Genomic DNA, 21778 nt, shown 5'->3' on the forward strand with positions numbered 1-21778 from the left:
ATAAAGGGGATCCTTGAGGTACTCTGCAGATAGGTGACCAGGGGGATGAGATATCAGTGGGTGATTTAATTTGATAGGATCTTGAGGTGATGAATCCTATTATCCAGTTAATAATGTTACCGCCTAAGCTCTGAGACGAACCTTAGAGCAGCTCCTCTTAGCGATATCTACAAAGCTATAACTTGTTCTTTGGTGCACACTTTCCCCTGACACTATTGTCTAGACTTTCATTCAACACAGGACACCTTCAGACACTTTCACCCAGGACCAACACAGGACATCACAGGACACCTCTGCAATCTCTTTACATATTAACTATGCTACCTTCTCAGAATCCTTGGGTCCCAAGTAAACATTTGCAGATGATGGCAATCCCCAGCTAGAGAATCACCAACTTATGTGCCTGTATATCCTTTGTTTGTCTACAGATAAAGCAAACTTGCTTATTTGTAGCAATTGTGAGTGCATTACCCTGCTGTCCATGAAGAACACTATTGGGCTCATTTTCGAAAGAGGAGGACATCCATCTTTTGACATAAATCGGAAGATGGATGTCCTTCTCCCAGAGACGTCCAAATCGGTATAATCGAAACCTGATTTAGGACGTCTCCAACTGCACTCTGTCGCAAGGACGGCCAAATTTCAAGGGGGGTTGTCGGAGGCGTGTTGAAGGCGGGACTTGGGCGTGCCTAACACTTGGACGTCCTTGACCCATAATCGAAAACAACAAGGACGTCCCTGACGAACACTTGGCCATTTTCACCCGGATGTGTTTTTATTACGACTAAGGCACAAAAAGGTGCCCGATCTGACCAGATGACCACCGGAGAGAATCTGGGATGACCTCCCGTTACTCCCCCAGTGGTCACTGACCCCCTCCCACCCTCAAAAAACATCTTTAAAAATATTTTGTGCCAGCCTCAGATGTCATACTTGGGTCCATGACAGCGCATGCAGGTCCCAGGAGCAGTTTTAGTGGGTACTGCAGTGCACTTCAGACAGGTGGACCCAGGCCCATACCCCCCCTACCTGTTACATTTGTGGAGGGAACAGCGAGCTCTCCAAAACCCACCACAAACCCACTGTACCCACATATAGGTGCTCCCCTTCACCCATAAGGTCTATGATAGTGATGTACAGTTGTGGATAGTGGGTTTTGGGGGGATTTTGGGGGGACTCAGCACACAAGGTAAGGGAGCTATGTACTTGGGAGCATTTTATGAAGTCCACTGCAGTGCCCCCTAGGGTGCCCGGTTGCTGTCCTGGCATGTCAGGGGGACCAGTGCTGTACAAATGCTGGCTCTTCCCATGCCCAAATGGCTTGCATTAGGATGTTTTTGACATGTACGTCTTTGGTTTCAAAAATTGCCAAAAGTCAGAAACGTCCATGTCTAAGGACGTCCATCTCTAACAAGACCAAATTTAAGAATTTGGACATCCCTGACGGTATTTTCGAAACGAAAGATGGACATCCATCTTGTTTTGAAAATATGGGTTTCCCTGCCCCTGGATTTCTCCATTTTGCAAGGACATCCAAATCGCAACTTGGATGTCCCTTTCGAAAATGCCCCTCCACATCTCCCAACTCCCCCACTGACAATCTACATTCAAACCTCTCACAGTAGCAATAGTTCATCCCAATCCCTCTGGCGGGTGCCTCCAGTGTGGGAACTCCCACACATGCCCAGGACATGCCTAAACCTTGTTATTAGCTAGGAGAGAACTCCGGCACAATATGGTTGCATTTCCCTGCTGTCTTCCAAGAACACCTGTTACAAGTATGCAACTTCACTTTCTTGGTAGTAGAATTTCTGTCATAAAAAACGTATAATCACCAAACAAGAAAGAAAGCTTAACAAGGGTAAAGCTGGAGATCGTGCTGGGGCTGTTCTGTTGCAGACTAGATAGATCTTGTAGTCTTGTTCTAATGTGATCATATTCTCTATTGTTGTTTTTCTCTTTGTGCTGTCCATGTAATTGTTTCAGTATTGAACTGGTGCATGTTCCACAGGATCAAGTGGCATTCCACTGAAAATGGTTACAAACCTTTTTGGGCTAGGTTTGCCCAACACATGGCTGCTGTTCCAGTACCATGTGACGTTTAGCCCAGCATTTGAATCCAGACGCCTGAAGGTTGCCTTGCTCTACAGCCATAATGAGCTTCTTGGTAAAGCCAAAGCATTTGACGGAGCCACCCTTTTTTTGTCCCACAAACTGGAAAATGAGGTAAAGACTTTGCAGTACTTTTGTGTTAAAACTGTTCTGAATGCTAGTTTTCTCAGTTATTGAAAATGATATTCTTCAAGGACAAGCAGGTCAATAATTCTCACATGTTGGTAACACGGTCCTCGTTGCCCAGTCTGGAGCTTGAAAAAGCTTTATAGAACTTTATGAGCGCACGTTGTGCTCCCACCACACATGCATGAGTACCTTCCTGCCCACTGTGAGAGCACAGGACCCGCGGTTCTCTTTTTTTCCGCAGTGAGGAGAGGACATCATTTTTACCACTTCTTTGAGAGCATATTTTTTGTGCCTTCTCAGTTCTTTTATCTTTTAATTTGCCATGTTCATTTTCAGGGTTCTTTTTTTTTTCCCTTTCCCTTATGGTTTAGGTTATTTTTTGCCTACTTTTAAGTTTTGTTTATTTTTACTGCACTCAATAGGCCGCACTTAGGCCTGAGCTCTGGTCGGGCTTTCTTATCTTTTTTTGTGGTGCTTAGCCCTTTTTTTTGGTACCATTGAGTCCTTTGATTTGGCCATGCTTGTTTTTCCTTCCATGTCATTGAAGGTTCCCAGTGACCTCAAGTGGTATAGCTGGTGCAGTAGGACCATCTCTGGCAAAGACACCTATTCTTGATATCTTCAGTGTTTGGGCCCTGAACGTACCCCTTCTAACCGTGTTCTTTGTCTTTGTATGAAGAAAAGAACCCAGTTGGCCAGAGAGGTTCAACGAGAAAAACGTTTTGTAGCCAGGTCTGAAGCCTCAACGTCAGTATTAGCATCAGAGTCTTAGGTATTGGCATCACCGTTGAGAGTTGCATTGGCATTGGGTGCATCAGTTCGCATATTTGAGAGGCCCTTAGACACTGGGAGTGACCGTGCATTGAGTGGGTTTCCACTTGCCTCGATGCTGGCCGCTATGCAGGTTCCCCAGGATCGGTCGGAATTGGACCCAACCCCGAGGTGATGTGAGGATTTGATGTCATCCTCATCGGCATTCAGGAGTGTCGATGGCCGGCATCAGGGGAAGCTCAAGAAGCATTTGCATCGATCACCCTCAATGCAAAGTGTTGGGAGCTCCATGACACCGAGGAATCACCCAGTACCCAAGAATTGTTTGTGCCGGGAGGACTGTTTCTCCTGCATACAAGATGTGCTGATGCATGGGTCTTCATACAGCCAGGACCAGGTGCCCACATCAACCCCGACAGTTCAGCAGCTTGTCTCTACACCAAAGCCTCAGCCTTTCCTGATGTCAATCATCAGTGAGCACCTCTGGACCTTGCTCCTTGAACTTTTGGTGGAGCTATTACAACAGACTGCATCGGCTTCTGGGGTGCTTGCACCTTCCTTCCCTCTTGCTGCTGCACCACATGGCCATCAGCCTGCAGTGAGGTCTCCAACACCGGTGCCACTTGCAGCCTTGATGTCGGCACCGCCTTGAAGTTGGTGGAGGAAGCTGCACCAGAGTCAAGGCAGAAGCAGACAATTCAACACCCCTCTCAGGTACATAGTTCCTCCTTGTCAAGGTGGGTTCAGTTTCAGCCCTCCCATGAGCAGTTTCTGACTGACACAGATGAGAAACGCTCATGGGAGTCAGATGAGGATCTATGGTACTTCTCGGAGGAGGGATTTAGAAAGTCTCTACCTGAGAGCCTTTCCTTCCCATCATTTGTTAAGGAAATGGCGCTCTGCCATATCCATTCCTTTGGAAGTGTATGAGCCCAGGGCTAAGATATTTGAGGTCCTGGACTACGAGTCTCCTCCTTTAGAGACTGTGATGGTCCCGCTTCATGAGATCTTGCAGGATGTTCAAGTGAAGAACTGCGATTCCACTCTGTCGATCCCTGTCCTCCCTATGAAGATTGACACCATGTGCCAGATTCAGTCTTTCCCTGGTTTTGATAGGCCTCAGTTGCCTCATTATTCCCTGGTGGTAGAATCTGCGCTCAAAAGAGCCAGGGCTACTAGGGACTATGCTTCGATGCCCCATGGCAGGGAAGCTAGAACCCTGGATTCTTTTGGGCGGAAGATGTGTCAGGCCTCTATGCTCATCTCCCGTATACAATCGTACCAGCCCTACACGAGCCAGTACTTGCAGTCCTTGGTGCGCAGTATATCTGATTTGGCAGACTCTCCCACCGAAGCAGGTCGAATCACTTTGCTAGTTGGTCAAGCAGTAGAAGGCATATCATAAGTTCTTGACCAGGGGTGCCTACAACATTTTTGATATGGCGTCCAGGATCTCTGCTCAAAGTATAGTGATGCACAGACTCTCATGGCTGCATGTCTCTGACTTGGACCCAGCAGTCCATCAGAGGTTGGCAGATACCACGTGCCAGGGAAATAATCATTTTGGAGAGAAGGTGGAAGCTGACCTCATCAAGAAGCACACTGATACCACTGATACCATCGATACTCTCTCCTGCTGGATGCCTTCTGCAGCTACCTCCTCATCCAGGTGGTTTTTGGGCATGTCAAAGAGGGGTCCCTACTACTCACAGAGGCATAGGTACGCTCCTTCTTACCAGCCTCAGCAGGCTTAGCACTGGTGCACTTGTTATCAACAGCATGTGCATAAGGCCCAGACAGCTCCACGGTTAAAGCAAGGGGTGAGCTTTTGACAGGCTCCAGCAGAGCATAGCCACAACAAATGTCATCATATCAGATGACTTGCCGGCTGGAGGGGGGGGGGGGAAGCTGAAATATTTTCAAGAAGGATGGTCCCTTGTAACCTCCAACTGATGGGTTCTTCATATAGTCTTGTCTCAGTTATGCATTACATTGGTGACAGTGACCACCAGATTGCCCACCGAGAGCAAATCACTTCAGCTCTCAGCACAAGCAGGTACTTGAGGAACTATCTGCCCTTCTAAAGGCCCATGCGGTCAAGCCCGTCCCGCCAGGAGAAGAAGGGAAGGGATTCTATTCCAGGTACTTCCTTGTGTAAAAGAAGATGGGGGGAATGTGTCCCATCCTAGACCTAAGGGTCCTGAACAAATTCGTGGTCAAAGAAAAGTTCAGGATGGTTTCCCTGGGCACCCTTCTCCCCAAGGTTCAGGAAAATGATGGACTATGTTCTCTGGACTTAAAGGATGCTTATACACGCATCCTGATCCTTCCAGGTCACAGGAGGTATCTTTGATTTCGGCTGGGGACACATCACTTCCAATACCGCATGTTGCCTTTTGGCCTCGCATTGGTTCCCAGGGTCTTCACCAAATGTCTTGCAGTAACTGCAGCATCGCTATGCAGACTGAGAGTCCCTGTGCTGTGCTGTCTAGACGATTGGCTGGTGAAGAGCACATCGAAGGACAGTGCTCAGGAGTCCATGCAGAGGACTATTCGGGTGTTATTTATTTATTTGTTACATTTGTACCCCGCACTTTCCCACTCATAGCAGGTTCAATGCGGCTTACATAGTAGTAGGATTACAAAGCAAAGTGAGGTTTAGAGAATACAGGCTAAGCTACTAGGGTTCGTTTTAAACTACCCCAAGTCCCATCTGCTCCCTGTCCAGCAATTGGCGTTCATTGGAGCCCTGCTAGATATGCAGCGCTAACAAGCTTTTCTCCCTGTGCTGAGGGCAGACATTCTTGTCACCCTTGCCACTCAAGTTCGAGCCAGTCAGCGGGTCACAGCTTGGCAGATGATGAGGTTGTTAGGCCACATGTCATCCGCTGTCCATGTGATACCCATGGCATATGTTCACATTAGAACTGCCCAGTGAACTCTAGCTTCCCAGTGGTGTCAGGCCACGGGGAACCTGGCGGATGACATCCAGGTGCCACCAGAGCTGGTCTAGTCTCTGGTGTGGTGGACTATTTGATCCAATTTGACTCTGGGACTCACATTCCAAATTCTATCTGGGGTGGGGAGCTCATTTAGATTGGATTCACACTCAAGGAGCTTGGTCAGCTGAGGAGACAGGTATTCACATTAACCTTCTGGAGCTCCGGGCAATCTGGAATGCTCTAAAGACTTTCAGAGATTGGCTGATCACATTGTACTCATTCAAACGGACAATCAGGTTGCAGTATACAACACCAACAAGCAGGGGGTGCACTGGATCACATCCTCTGTGTCAGGAGGCCATCGGGATGTGGCATTGGGCAGTACTTCATGGAATGCTCCTCAAAGCCACTTACCTGGTGTGCAAATCCACCAGCCTGGCCAACAGACTGATCAGGGTCATGCAACTGCACAAGTGGTCACTCAACATGTGGGTTGCTCATGAGATCTTCCGAGCATGGGGCATTCCCTTGGTGGATCTCTTTGCCACTCAGTCCAATCACAAATTCCCTCAGTTCTGTTCCAGGCTCCAGGCCCATGACAGACTAGCATTTTGGACTATGATTTCACCGATATTTATATCTTCTCAGTCCTGTCTTCTTTTTAGGAAAAAATTGAAAACCCTCTTGTTTCAGAAATATATATCTCATGCTAATTACTGATCTTACTATTTTTTTTTCATAATTACTAAATTTATTACTATGCCCCTTCTTCCCAGTTAAATGAAACTGGCTTCTTAAAAAGTTGTAACCTGCTTACTGCGAGGTAATAGCAGGATAAAAAACCAATTTACCATTACCATCAGAAGCCTTCCTCCGTCATTGGGGGATAGGTCCAGACCTGGAAGGTCGTATGTTTGGTGGCTGTTACTTCAACTCACAGGTTCAATGAGCTTCAGGCTTTAGTAGTGGATGCACTTTATAGGAAGTTTCATCACAACAGAGTAGTTCACTGCACACACCCTATGTCCCTGCCTAAGGTTGTGTCGGAGTTCCATCTAAACCAGCCAATTGTCTTGCCAACATTCTTTCCCAGACCTCATGCCCATCCTGACGAGAGCGCACTGCACACCTTGGACTGCAAGCGAGCAGTGACCTTTTACTTAGAGCGGACTAGGCCCCACAGACAGTCCACCCAGCTTTTTATTTATTTTCACCCAAACAGGATGGGGGTTGCCATCGGGAAATGCACAATTTCCAATTAGCTGGCAGATTGCACTTCTTTCACTTATGCACAGGCTGGGCTGACCCTTGAGGGTCATGTCACGGCTCACAATGTCAGAGCCATGGTGTCGTCGGTAACCCACTTGAGGTCAGCCTCCATAGAAGAAATTTTCAAGGCTGCAACGTGTTGTCAGTCCACACATTCTCATCTCACTACTGCCTTGAGCCAGATACTCGACGCGATAGTCAGTTTGAACAGACAGTTCTGCAGAATTTGTTTGGCCAACTCCATTTCTGTAGGCCAATTTTATTCTGTTCCAGGCTGCGCTCTCACATTAGTTTCACATTAATCTGTGTTTTGTCCTCGCCATTGTGAGGTCCAGTTGACCAATGGTTATTGTTTTCAGTGAACCTGGTAGCTAGGGATTCCCATATGTGAGAAATATTGGCTTGCTTGTCCTTGGAGAAAACAAAGATACTTACCTGTAGTAGGTATTCTCTGAGGACAGCAGTCTATATATTTTCACATATCCTCCCACCTCCCCAGGAAAATCCTTTTTGTAGTATGCAGTAGTATGCTACTGCAGGTCCCATGCTCACATGCGTGGTGGGAGTATTGCCTGTGCTCAAAGTTCTATAATGCTTTTTCAGGCTTCAGACTGGGCAACATGGACCGCGTTACCCACATGTGAGAATATATGGCCTGTTGTCCTTGGAGAATACCGGCTACAGGTAAGTATGTTCGCTTTTTTTGCAGGCAAACTCTCATAGCTTAGACAATGATAGTGCTAGAGTAGTTTTGTGGAAGGCATTATTCTATGATTGGGGCTGTATTCAGGCTTCATCTCAATTAAAAATTGGCAATCCAAGGGGCCATTTGTGCAGTAGCAGCTGCATTTTCCCTGTTACCGAGTGCTAAACTGAGTGCTAAGAATTTTCTAAAAAATATTTTTGGGAACAGGCATGGCATGAGAGGGGGAATGGACATGTTTGCATTAACCAGCTAGTGTGTTATGGTTAGCGTGTGCTAATTGGTTAATGTAGCCATATGCAGGAGCACTTAAGCTTTTGCAGGTCTTACATGCTAATGACAATATTAGCACATGACCTGCAACCCCCCACCCCCCAAATGCACTAAAACACACAGGAAAATCCTGTGTTAAGCTGCATTACTTGAAAATTTTAGCATGTTTTAGTAAACGATCCACTAAGTTTGTTGATTGTCTAAACCCTGGATGTGGCATTGTTCATTCTCAGTCATAAGAAAATAAACCATGCTGAGTGAAACCAAAGTCCATTGAGCCCAGCATCTTGTCTCCAGCAGTGACCAGTCCAGGTTAAAGTACTTGGGAAAGGCTAAAATGTAGATCTGTTTCCCATAGTCCATTTCCAGGGATGAATAATGGCTATCTCAAGTCTACCTGTCTAATAGTTTTTTTTTATAGAATTTCTCTCCAACAACTTGTCCAAAAGACCTCACTATGGATGCAAGTGTGTGAATTGCAGTAAGCAATTTCTGTTTCATAAGCTGTCTGAACCAGTTGCAGTTATTTTGCCTGCAGCTTGGAGAGGTTTTAAACCCTGTCACCACAGCAAAAAAATAAAATAACCCTCCTAGGTCATGTGCCCACCTACTGCAGCCCTCCAGCCTCTAGCTACATCCATCAAGTTTATGGGACAGGGGTGATCCTTTTCCACAGTGGTGCCGGTGACTCAAAGCCAGCACCATTTTACTATGTGGACTGTAAAATTATTATTGTGTTAGTTTTGCTTTTATAGAGCCCTTCTATTTATAGCACTCTGGCCCCGATGCTCTTCGTGGCAAATTGATTTCTATTGCTGCTTATAAGACCAAACAAGATAAGGCCCAAATTACACAGCTAGAACATCAAACTAAAGAGACAGAAAATAACTATTTTTTTGTATTGAAAACTCGCTCTTCCTTAATACTTTTGGAATCTAAATTATTCCTTGAATAAACTACTTAGCAAATTTTTGATTTTTATTCTAAGCATTATGTAGAACAAGATAAAAGTTGTAAAATGTTAGCTAATTATTTAAAGAGAAAAACATCCAAAGTTAAAATTCCTGCTATCAATTTGTCTAACAATATACTTGCTACATCAATGCATAATATATCTAAAGCCTTTTCTCCGAGGACAAGCAGGCTGCTTGTTCTCACGACTGGGTTGACGTCCACGGCAGCCCCTCAAACCGGAGTAAAAATCTCGCGGGAGGTCCTGCCGTCTTCCCGCCCGTGCGCAACCGTTCCCGCTCAGTTTTTTGCTTTCCGCACTGGAGAGAGACGCGTCTTCGTCCCTCTCCATGTCAGCCCTGGAAAACCAATTTGCGGCCTAGTCCGCACTCTCTTTATTTCGTTTTTTCTTTATTTCTTGTTTTCCGCACGTTCGCGCGTCCCTTTTAAAATAAATAAATAAAAGAAGTTTCTTTTTCTTTCCTTTCCCCTTGAGTTCCTTTGTGGGGTCGCCTCGTCGCGGCCTTGTGGCCGCACGGCCGTTCTTCTTTTTTTTGTGGTGTGCCTTTCACCGCCACCATCAACGATTTTGATCTCGCCGACGCCATTTTTCTGTCAATGTCCTCGAAGGTCCTGAGCGGATTCAAAAAGTGTGGTCGGTGCGGCCGGCAGATCTCGCAGACCGATCCTCACGCTTGGTGCTTCCAGTGTCTTGGCCCAGAGCATAATTCCAAAGCGTGCACCTTGTGTCTCGGCTTGCGAAAGCGGACTCAGGTGGCGAGAGAAGTTCTACGGGACCGTCTTTTTGGAACTTGCGCTGGCCCTTCGACGTCGACCTCTACGGCATCGGTGTCGATGGCCGGGTCTTTGGTACCGATGTCGACGTCCTCGACGCCGGCTATGGCACTGACCCCAGGAGCACAGGTTCCCTTGGCCCAACGACCTGCCAGCTATGGCGGTGGTGAGCAACCGCGTGGGCAGTCCGCCCCGTTCACTCCCGCTGCTCAGGGCCATCGGGACCGATCCCTGTCGGATCCGATCCCCAGAGGCCGCGGAGACTCTACCTCCTCCTCGTCTATGCTGCGCAGCGCCAATGACGGACATCGGAAGAAGGCTGCGAAGAAGCACCGTCATCGGTCGCCCATGGCGCATGGGACTGGCAGCTCCGGGACATTGAGGGAGGACGACTCCCAAGAAGCGTCAGCGCCGGGAGGAGCGCTCCCTCTCTATCGAAGAGGTGTCGATGCGCAGGTCGTCGGGCACCCCGGTACCATCTCCTGGACCCCGACAGCTTCCAGCACCGACACCCGCACCGGCCCCCCTGCCTCTCCCGACAGCGGGCCTAGACGAGTGCCTCCGAGCCATCCTCCCAGGGATCCTGGAAGGGCTGATGCGCCAGGCCTTGCTGGCACCGGGGGGGGGGGGGGGTGCTTGCGCCCTCGGTGCCGTTGATGGAGGCGCCGGCGGGCTCAGGCCTTGTGATGCGGTCTTCGACACCGGTCTCGATTGCCACTCAGGTGGAGTCGACGTCGATGGAGGGAGCTTCGTCCCCGCCGGCGCAGGAGTCCACCTCTCGATACTGTTGTCGAGGATGTGGTTCCTCGGAGTCGAGACGGGCCCGGTTGCGGGCTGAGCTGAGAGAGCTCATGTCCGATACCGAGGAGGAGGCCTCGTGGGGGGGGGGGGGGAGGAGGACCCCAGATATTTCTCCTCCGAGGAGTCAGTGGGTCTTCCCTCCGACCCCACACCTTCACCGGAGAGGAAGCTCTCGCCTCCAGAGAGCCTCTCCTTTGCCTCTTTTGTCAGGGACATGTCTATTAGCATTCCCTTCCCAGTGGTCACCGTGGATGAGCAGAGGGCTGAGATGCTCGAGGTTCTCGACTATCCATCACCACCTAGAGAGTCTTCCACGGTGCCGTTGCACAATGTCCTCAAGGAAACACTGCTTCGGAACTGATTGAAGCCCTTATCTAATCCCACCATTCCCAAGAAAGCGGAGTCCCAATATAGAATCCACTCAGACCCGGAGTTGATGCGGCCTCAACTGCCTCATGACTCAGCGGTCGTGGACTCTGCTCTCAAAAGAGCACGGAGTTCGAGGGATACTGCCTCGGCGCCCCCTGGGCGGGAGTCTTGCACTCTGGACTCGTTTGGGAGGAAGGCCTACCATTCTTCCATGCTCGTGACCAGAATCCAATCATACCAGCTCTACACGAGCATCCACATGCGGAACAATGTGGGGCAACTGGCAGACCTGATTGACAAGCTCCCCCCGGAGCAGTCCAGGCCTTTTCAGGAGGTGGTCAGGCAGCTGAAGGCGTGCAGAAAATTCTTGTCCAGGGGTATCTATGACACCTGTGATGTGGCATCCAGAGCTGCGGCCCAAGGTATAGTGATGCGCAAACTCTTATGGCTGCGTGCCTCTGACCTGGATAACCTCACCCAGCAGTGGCTGGCGGATGTCCCTTGCTGGGGGGGATAACATTTTCGACGAGAAGGTCGAGCAGTTGGTGGACCAACTACACCAGCGGGAAACCGCTCTCAACAAGCTCTCCCACCGGACGCCTTCAGCATCCACCTCCACAGGTGGATGTTTTTCCCGGGCCCGGCAGATTGCACCCTACGCCTACAACAAGCGTAGGTACACCCAACCGGCCCGAAGACCTCCTCAGGCACAGGGACAGTCCCAGCGCGCTCGTTCCCGTCAATAGCGTGCGCCTAAGCAGCCCCCCCGCGCCTCCCCAGCAAAAGCAGGGGACGAGCTTTTGACTGGATCCATGGGAACATAGCCGCCATCAAAGTAGCCGTGCCGGACGGCCTGCCGGTCGGAGGGAGGTTGACAGTTTTTCACCAAAGGTGGCCTCTCATAACCTCCAACCAGTGGGTTCTCCAAATAATGCGGTGCGGATACACCCTGAATTTGGTCTCCACCCCACCAAATTGTCCACCGGGAGCTCAATCCTTCAGCTCTCATCACAAGCAGGTACTTGCAGAGGAACTCTCCGCCCTTCTCAGTGCCAATGCGGTCGAGTCCGTGCCATCCGGGCAGGAGGGGCAGGGATTCTATTCCAGGAACTTCCTTGTGGAAAAGAAGACAGGGGGGATGAGCCCCATCCTAGACCTGAGAGGTCTGAACAAGTTCCTGGTGCGAGAAAAGTTCAGGATGCTTTCCTTGGACACTCTTCTACCCATGATTCAGAAAGACGATTGGCTATGTTCCCTGGATTTAAAGGATGCTTATACTCACATCCCGATACTGCCAGCTCACAGACAGTATCTTCGATTCCGCCTGGGGACACGTCACTTTCAGTATTGTGTGCTGCCCTTTGGGCTCGCCTCTGCACCACGGGTGTTCACGAAGTGTCTCGTGGTGGTTGCAGCATACCTACACAAGCTGGGGGTGCACGTGTTCCCATATCTCGACGATTGGCTGGTAAAGAGCACCTCAGAGGCGGGAGCTCTTCGGTCCATGCAGTGTACTATTCATCTACTGGAGTTGTTGGGGTTTGTGATAAATTACCCGAAGTCCCATCTCCAGCCAGTCCAATCTCTGGAATTCATAGGAGCTCTTCTGAATTCAAAGACGGCTCAGACCTATCTTCCCGAGGCGAGAGCACAGAATCTCCTGTCCCTCGCTTCCCAGGCCAGAGTGTCCCAGCAGATCACAGCTCGGCAGATGTTGAGACTCCTGGGCCATATGGCCTCCACAGTCCATGTGACTCCCATGGCTCGTCTTCACATGAGATCAGCTCAATGGACCCTAGCTTCCCAGTGGTACCAGGCCACCGGGAATCTAGAAGATGTTATCCGCTTGCCCATCAGTTGTCGGAATTCGCTGCGCTGGTGGACAATTCAAACCAATTTGACCCTGGGACGTCCATTCCAAATTCCTCAGCCCACAAAAGTGCTGACGACGGATGCATCTCACCTGGGGTGGGGAGCTCATGTCGATGGATGTGGTCTCCCCAGGAACATGGTCTTCAGATCAACCTCCTGGAGCTCCGAGTGGTCTGGAACGCACTGAAGGCCTTCAGGGATCGGCTGTCCTACCAAATTATCCAAATTCGGACAGACAATCAGGTTGCAATGTATTACATCAACAAGCAGGGGGGCACCGGATCTCGCCTTCTCTGTCGGGAGCCGTCAGCATGTGGCGTTGGGAACGCCAGTATGGCATGCTTCTCCAAGCCACATACCTGGCAGGCATAAACAACAGTCTGGCCGACAGGCTGAGCGCACTCATGCAACAGCACGAGTGGTCACTCCATTCCAGAGTGGTACGCAAGATCTTCCGAGAGTGGGGCACTCCCTCTGTAGACCTTTTCACCTCCCAGACCAATCACAAGCTGCCTCAGTTCTGTTCCAGACTTCGAGCACACGGCAGACTGGCGTCGGATGCCTTTCTCCTCCAATGGGGGACGGGCCTCCTGTATGCTTATTCTCCCATACCTTTGGTGGGGAAGACCTTACTGAAGCTCAAGCAAGACCGCGGCACCATGATTCTGATCGCGCCTTTTTGGCCCCGTCAGATCTGGTTCCCTCGTCTTCTGGAGTTGTCCTCCGAGGAACCATGGAGGTTGGAGTGTTTTCCTACTCTCATTTCGCAGAACGACGGAGTGCTTCTACACCCCAACCCTCAGTCTGGCTCTCACGGCCTGGATGTTGAGGGCGTAGACTTTGCCTCGTTGGGTCTCTCTGAGGATGTCTCCCGCATCTTGCTTGCCTCCAGGAAGGCTTCCACTAAAAAGAATTACTTTTTTAAGTGGAGGAGGTTTGTCGTTTGGTGTGAGAGCAAGGCCCTAAAACCTCGTTCTTGTCCTGCACAGACCCTGCTTAAATACCTTCTACACTTATCAGAGTCGGGTCTCAAGAGCAACTCAGTAAGGAATCACCTTAGTGCAATTAGCGCTTACCATCATCGTGTAGACGGTAAAGCCATCTCTGGAGAGCCTTTAGTCATTTGATTCATGAGAGGCTTGTTTTTGTCAAAGCCCCCTGTCAAGCCTCCTGCAGTGTCATGGGATCTCAACGTCGTCCTCACCCAGCTGATGAAACCTCCTTTTGAGCCTCTGAACTCCTGCCATCTGAAGTACTTGACTTGGAAGGTCATTTTCTTGATGGCAGTCACTTTAGCTCGTAGGGTCAGTGAGCTGCAAGCCCTGGTAGCTCAGGCTCCTTGTACAAAATTCCATGATAACAGAGTAGTCCTCCGCACTCACCCTAAGTTCCTGCCAAAGGTGGTGTTGGAGTTCCATCTTAACCAGTCAATCGTCTTGCCAACATTCTTTCCCAGACCGCATACCCGCCCTGCTGAACGTCAGCTGCACACATTGGACTGCAAAAGAGCATTGGACTTCTACCTGGAGCGGACACAGCCCCACAGACAGTCCGCCCAATTGTTTGTTTCTTTCGACCCCAACAGGAAGGGGGTCGCTGTCGGGAAACGCACCATCTCCAATTGGCTAGCAGATTGCATTTCCTTCACTTATGCCCGGGCTGGGCTGACTCTTGAGGGTCGTGTCACGTCTCACAATGTTAGAGCCATGGCTGCGTCAGTGGCCCACTTGAAGTCAGCCACTATTGAAGAGATTTGCAAGGCTGCGACGTGGTCATCTGTCCACACATTCACATCACATTACTGCCTCCAGCAGGATACCCGACGCGACAGTCGGTTCGGGCAGTCGGTGCTGCAGAATCTGTTTGGGGTTTGAATCCAACTCCACCTTCCAGGACCCGATTTTATTCTGTTCAGGCTGCACTCTCAGTTAGTTGTTCTTCGTAGGTCAATTTCTGTTATGCCCTCGCCGTTGCGAGACCCAGTTGACCTGGTTTCTTGTTTTGAGTGAGCCTGAGTGCTAGGGATACCCCAGTCGTGAGAACACGCAGCCTGCTTGTCCTCGGAGAAAGCGAATGATACATACCTGTAGCAGGTGTTCTCTGAGGACAGCAGGCTGATTGTTCTCACCTACCCTCCCTCCTCCCCTTTGGAGTTGCGTTTTTTCCTCATTTCTTTGCTTGTCATTCAAATGAGTGGGAATGGTCGCGCACGGGCGGGAAGACGGCCGCACATGCGCGGTGGGCGTGCCCTGCGTGCGGGACCTCCCGCAAGATTTTTCCTCCGGTTTGAGGGGCTGCCGTGGACGTCAACCAAGTCGTGAGAACAATCAGCCTGCTGTCCTCGGAGAACACCTGCTACAGGTATGTAACATTCGCTTTATCTATTGTACTCAAAATTGTATTAATAAGAATCCTTCAATTCTAATGATATGATTGCCCAATTTCTTTCCTCACTAGACAGACTGCAGTGTACATCTAATGATACCTCTCTCTTACAAAAAAGATATCACTGAACCAGAACTTCTCGTTGCAATCAAATATACTCCTATAGGGAAAAAAAACTCCAGGCCCTTATGGAACTCCTATTGAATTTTACACATTATTTAAAAAAGAAATCTCTTCTGTATTAACAGATTTATTTAACTATTTATCCCCAGACACTGTATCTCAAAGTTTATTTTTAGAAGCCAGTATCAGTGTCATTCCAAAACCTAATAAGGATCCCCTTTTTGTTTTGAATTACCATCCAATTTCTCTGCTAAATGTAGATTACAAATTATATGCAAAAATACTAACTAATAGAATTAATCAGATTCTATAAAAAATTATTTATCCCAATCAGGTTGGCTTTATGCCAGGTCGACTTATTTATGATAACACACACTTGTTTCTTCATATCTCTCATATTGCCAACTCCTGTTCGCACCCTGTCGTGTCCTTGTCTTTAGATGCAGAGAAGGCCTTTAACAGGGTGGACTGAAATTACCTCTTTTCTCCGAGGACAAGCAGGCTTACATTCTCACAAGTGGGTAGACGATCCACATCACCCGGGAATCGTCACATTAGCCAGCAAAGAAAAAATTCCAGAGCCTTCTGGGGCACGCGTCGTGCCCCACTGTGCATGCACGGAGCTCCTTATTGCCCGCAGCATCTCCCCGTCTCTTCAATCCTATTTTTGTGCCTTACCCTTTTTTTCACGCACAATCACAACCTTTGATTTTGCTGGAGCCATTTTCCCTTTCATGTCATGGAAGACTCCCAGTGGCTTCAAATGTTTCTCCCGGTGCAACCGGACCATCTTGGGTACTGATTCACATTCTTGGTGTATTCAGTGCCTTGGGCCCGACAATAGCCCGGCAAATTTTGTCCTTTGCCTTCATATGAAGAAAAGGTCACAAATTTCCCAAGAAGCTCAACGCGAAAAACTGTTTGGAGCTCGGTTCTTCTGTGTCCGCATTGACATCGAGGTTGGCAGCATCGGCGTCGATATTGAAGGAAGCATCAGAGTCGGGAGTCTAGGTAGGGATGGCTGCTGCAAGACCCTGACACACTGCCTCAAGGTGTCCTGCTATGCAGGCCCTCTGGGACTGGCCATCGTCGAACCCGACACCGAGGTGATGTGAGGATTTGACGTCGTCCTCATCAGCACCGAGGAGTTTGGATGAAGTGTATTGGGCAAAGGCCAAGAAACACTGACACCGATCTCTAATGCATAGTGGTGGGACGCCGAGAGACTCAGACTTGGCACCTGAAAAGTGTCAATGCCGGGAGGACCGCTCCCCGTCCATCCAAGAGGTGCCGATGCATCTGTCTCCCAATAGCCGAGATCCTGCTCCCGCACCTCAGGCGGTTCAGCAACCTGAGCCAAAGGCTGAGGGGCGGCTTTCAACAAGTGTATCTGGGCCTTGCTTCCAGAGCTCTTGGAAGGATTCATGCAGTGATGTGCATTGGTATCGGTGGTGGCTGCACCTGCCATGCCTTCTGCTGCCACCCCGCCTAACCCCCAGCCCACGATGCAGCCTCTGATGTTGACGCCGCATGCGGCGCCAGTGTCGGCTGCTACCCAAGCCAGTTCTCCTTTGATGTCGGTGGAGGAAGCGTCACTGGAGTCAAGGTGGGAGCCAGCTTCTCAACACCATACTCGAAGGCATGGGTCCTTGACTACCTTTTGACTGGCTCCAGCAGAGCATAGCTGCTATCAAAGTGTCCGTGCCGGACAACTTACTGATGGAGGGAGGTTAAAATTTTTTCACCAAAGGTGGTCTCTCATAACCTCCAACCGGTGAGTTCTTCAGGTAGTCCGTCTCGGTTATACCCTTAATTTGCTTTCCAAGCCTCCATATTGCCCACCGAGAGAGCTCATTCTTTCAGCTCTCAGCACAGGCAGGTACTTGCAGACGAACTCTCCGCCCTTCTAAAGACCAATGCAGTCGAACCTGTTCCACCTGGGGAAGAAGGGCAGGGATTCTATTCCAGGTACTTCCTTGTGCAGAAAAAGTCAGGGGGGATGAGTCTAGATTAGGCTTCCCATCCTAGACATAAGGGCCCTGAACAAATTCCTAATCCAAGAAAAGTTCAGGATGGTTTCCCTGGGCACCCTTCCCATGATTCAGGAAAATGATTGGCTATGCTCTCTGGACTTAAAGGATGCATACACTCACATCCCGATACTTGAAGTATCTTTGATTTCGGTTGGGAACACATGACTTTCAGTATCGCGTATTGACTTTTGGCCTCGTGTCAGCTCCCAGGGTATGCACAAAATGCCTAACAGTAGTCACTGCATCGCTACGCAGACTTGAGAGTTAAAGTGTTCCCTTATCTCGATGATTGGCTAGTAAAGAGCACCTTGGAAGCCGGTGCTTGAGAGTCCATGCGGATGACTATTCAGGTGCTGGAGCTACTAGGGTTCATAATAAACTACTCCAAGTCCCAACTCCAACCTGTTCAACAATTAGAGCTTATAGGAGCCCTGCTCAATACAAGAAATGTCGAAGCCTACCTCCTGGTCGCACGGGCAGACAACCTCTTTTCTCTTGTGTCCAAAGTTCAGGCATCTCAGCAGGTCACGGCCCGGCAGATATTGAGATTGTTGGGCCACATGGCCTCCACAGTTTGTTACATGAATTGCTTGACTTCACGTGAGATCTGCTGAATGGACCCTAGCTTCTTAGTGGTATCAAGCCACGGGGAATCTAGAAGATGTCATCCTAGTGTCCACAGAGCTTGTACACTCTCTTTAATGGTAGACAATTCGATACAATCTGAACTTGAGACTAGAATTACAAATTCTTCAGCCACGAAAAGTGCTGACTGTCATGTTTGTGACCGTTTCCTTGTCTGTGCTCACCTCGCCCTCTGATGGCCAGACCTGGTGGCTGCAGTGGACTGTCTGTTTACTGTCACCCGTTCCAGACTTCAGCCCAGTCCAGTCCAGATCTTCCAGCCTGCCAGATTGTCTTGGGAGTTTTGGAACTTAGCAGCACCCTTACCTGGTGAACTCCTTTGTATGTGGCCTTTATTAGTCACCTGGAAGCTTCTGCATTTGCCTTTGCATCACCTAAGGCCCTGGTTGGTGCTTGTTGTACTTCGGCCTAGTTTGGGTTTATTTCTGGTTCCTTGTCTGTTTCTAGTTAGTCTGTGTGTAGTTTAGCTTAGGTTTATTGCTTGTTTTCCTAGTCTTGTTTCTTGCTTGTCTTTCTGTGTTTAGTTTCTGTTTGTCTGTGTCTCTTGCTTAGTGGCTGCTTTGCAGCTTTCAGTCCTGTCTCTTGTCTGTCAATCTTGGTTCCCTGTTTCAGTGGCTGCTTGGCAGCTTTCAGTTCCTGTCCTTTAGCTTGTCCTTCTCCTGCTTTATGTAGTATTGTCTGTCTGTGTGTCCTAGCCCAGTTTCTTGCCTTGCTGCCCATGTACATCCCTTTCCCCTCTGACCCTCAGCCCCTGTTCAGCCTAGTGGGTATTCTGTTCCTGCTCTGTCCAGCAAGTCCTGCTGGCTGCCTAGAACCAGGGCCTCACCTCCTGGGGAAGGGTGGCCAAGTGCAGGTGAAGTCTAGCCATCCCTGTCAGAGGTCTGTCAATGTTTCTGGTTTGGGGTGGTTTTGCCTGCCACTGTCGCTCCTCGGCAGTGGTCCAAGGGCTCACAAACCCTGTGTTCCGTGTGAAAACGTGACGCTGACGATGGATGCATCTCTTCTGGGATGGGGGGGCTCATATAGATAGGCTGCACACTCAAGGAACTCAGTCCCTCCAGGAAGAGAATCTTCAGATCAACCTCCTGGAGCTCCGAGCGATCTGGAACGCTCTAAAGGCTTTCAGAGATTGGTTGTCCCATCAAATTATCCTAGTTCAAATGGACAGTCAGGTTATGATGTATTACACCAACAAGCAGGGAGGCACTGGATCTCGCCCTTTGTGTCAGGAAGCCATCCAGATGTGACATTGGGTGCGCCGCCATAGCATGTTTCTCTAAGCCACTTCTCTGGTGGGCGTAAACAGCAGCCTGGCCAACAGGCTGAGCAGGATAATGCTGGTGGGGGGTGGTGGAGGAGGAAGGGAGCCTCCTTGGGGAGCTGGGGATTCCTGGTGCCTCGACATCCTTGGCTGGGCCTGAACAGATTCAGATGTGTGAGACAAGCAGAGATTCGGACATCTCCTGGTGAGTACTTCTACAAATCTAATTCTGACTGCTCCTGGGTGTCTGAGGAGGCACCAGAGGTCCTTTTGGAGGGTCACTTGGTGTTTCCTCAGACCCCTCCCCTCCATATGACAGGAGAAAGTTGCCTCCAGAGGAACTCTCCTTTTTTGATTTCATTAGGGAGATGGCTAAGTCCATTCCATTTGATTTGGAGACTGAGGATGAGCCCAGGGCCGAGACATTGGACAGCCTTCAGTTTGAGACCACCCCACCAAAGGAAGCTGCAACAGTGCTTGTGTACAGAATCTTTACGCTCATACAAATGAAGCAAAGGGAGGCCCTTCCTTTTTGTACAGCAGGTGGACTCTATGTTTAGGGTCCATAAGGCTCTGAGATTCAAGAAGTTTTAGTTTCCTCATTATTCCATGGTGGTCAAATCCACTCTCAAAAGAGCCAAAACTCACTCATTGGTCCCCCTGGGGAGGGAGGTCCAAACTTTGGAGTCTTTTAGGAAGACATTGTATCAGAATACTGTGCTTGCCTCCCACACAGCTTCTTACCAGCTCTAAATGAGCATGCACTTGCGGAACATTGTGTGCAGTGTGGCAGAGTTTGCAGACACTTCCTTGGGAGAAGGCTGAGTAACTCTGTCAGCTAGTAACCAGATAGCAAGATTGTAGAAAGTACATGGTGCAGTCAATCGATGTTGCTTTCGATACAGCATCCAGAGGCCTCCACCATGGTGGTTGGGTTGCTCAGACTTCCTTGGCTATGAGTTCAAGAGAAGCTGGTGGACATTCTGTGCTAAGAAAATAACCTTTTTGATGACCATTGGAAGAAGTCATAGACCTCGGCAAGAAATGTTCTGAAACCATCAAGTCATTATCCCGGCCTACTTCTGGCTCAGCTTCCATATCCAAGATGTGCTAGGGTGGAGGGAGGGCAACGGAGGACCTACTACTTTTAAAGATGTAGGTATCCTTCTCATTCTTTGCCTCCCCAAAATAGCTAAGGTTCTCGCTCCCACCAGAGGCAGCAGAGGACCCAAAAGTCCCAGTTGGCTCCTCAGTCAAAGCAAAGGATGAACTTTTGACTGGCTTCAAGGGAGCATAGCTGCAGTCCTGTAACTGTTCCAGAGAATCGTCCAGTAGGAGGGAGGCTGAATTTTTTTCTAAGCAAAGTAGCTCCTTATAACCTCAGATTGGTGGGTTCATAAAATAATCCATTCAGGATACATGCTGCAAGTGGAACTCATCCCGCCAGATTGTCCACTGAGGTTGTCAAAGCTCTCAGTCCAAGGAATTGCTTACAAAGGAACTCTCTTCCCTTTTACAGACCAGTGGAAAAACTTCCTGGTCACAAAGGAGGATTTCATCTTATCCCAGATCTAAATATGAGGATAGTTTCCCTAGGCACCCTATTCCCCCTAAGGAAACACAGTGGAGTGGAGGAGTAGCCTATTGGTAAGTGCAGCGGACTTTGATCCTGGGGAACTGGGTTCGATTGCTGCAGCTCCTTTTGACTCTGGGCAAGTCACTTAACCCTCCATTGCCCCAGGTACAAATAAGTACCTGTATATACTATGTAAAGCGCTTTGAATATAGTTGCAAAAGCCACAGAAAGGCAGTATATCAAGTCCCTTTACCTTCCCCTACTAGTATCATGTACTGCCATTTGGCTTTGTATCAGCACCCAGAGTCTTTATAAAATGCCTAGCAGTGGTTGCAGCATCCCTACACAGACTGGAAGTACATGTGTTTTCCTACCTAGATGATTGGCTGGTTAAGCGCACAACTTAGGAAGGGGAACAAATATGAATGCTCAAAACAATTTGTGTGCTGGAGCTACTAGGGTTCATAATCAATTATCCTAAGTTCCATTTTAGCCCATCCTAAAAATTGGGAGTACATAGGAGCCCTGCTAGACAACTCAAGCTTGGACTTTCCTCTGTACCTAACAAATACAGGCTCTTACCTCTGTGGTCCAGGAAGTCTGTAGAATCAGCAGGTATCAGCTTGGCAAATGTTAAGGTTGTTGGGCCACATGTCACACCCATGGCACTCCTCAGTTTGAGGACAGCTCAATGGATCCTGTCTTCCCAAAAGTCTTAGGCCAGAGGGAATTTGCAGGATATTATCCCTGTCACATTTTCCTTCTAAG

General features: G+C 49.2%; 1 protein-coding gene across 1 annotated transcript in view; it reads left to right on the top strand.

Moving 5' to 3' along the window:
* The window catches only part of PIWIL4 (piwi like RNA-mediated gene silencing 4), a 455470-nt gene that overhangs the window by 92466 nt on the left and 341226 nt on the right, over positions 1-21778 (top strand). The window contains exon 4 of the mRNA XM_030200207.1: positions 2012-2226. Coding sequence (XP_030056067.1) covers positions 2012-2226 — 215 coding nt within the window. The remainder of the gene's footprint in view (positions 1-2011; positions 2227-21778) is intronic.

The sequence above is a fragment of the Microcaecilia unicolor genome, chromosome 4, assembly GCF_901765095.1.
Source record: "Microcaecilia unicolor chromosome 4, aMicUni1.1, whole genome shotgun sequence".
Taxonomy (NCBI): domain Eukaryota; kingdom Metazoa; phylum Chordata; class Amphibia; order Gymnophiona; family Siphonopidae; genus Microcaecilia; species Microcaecilia unicolor.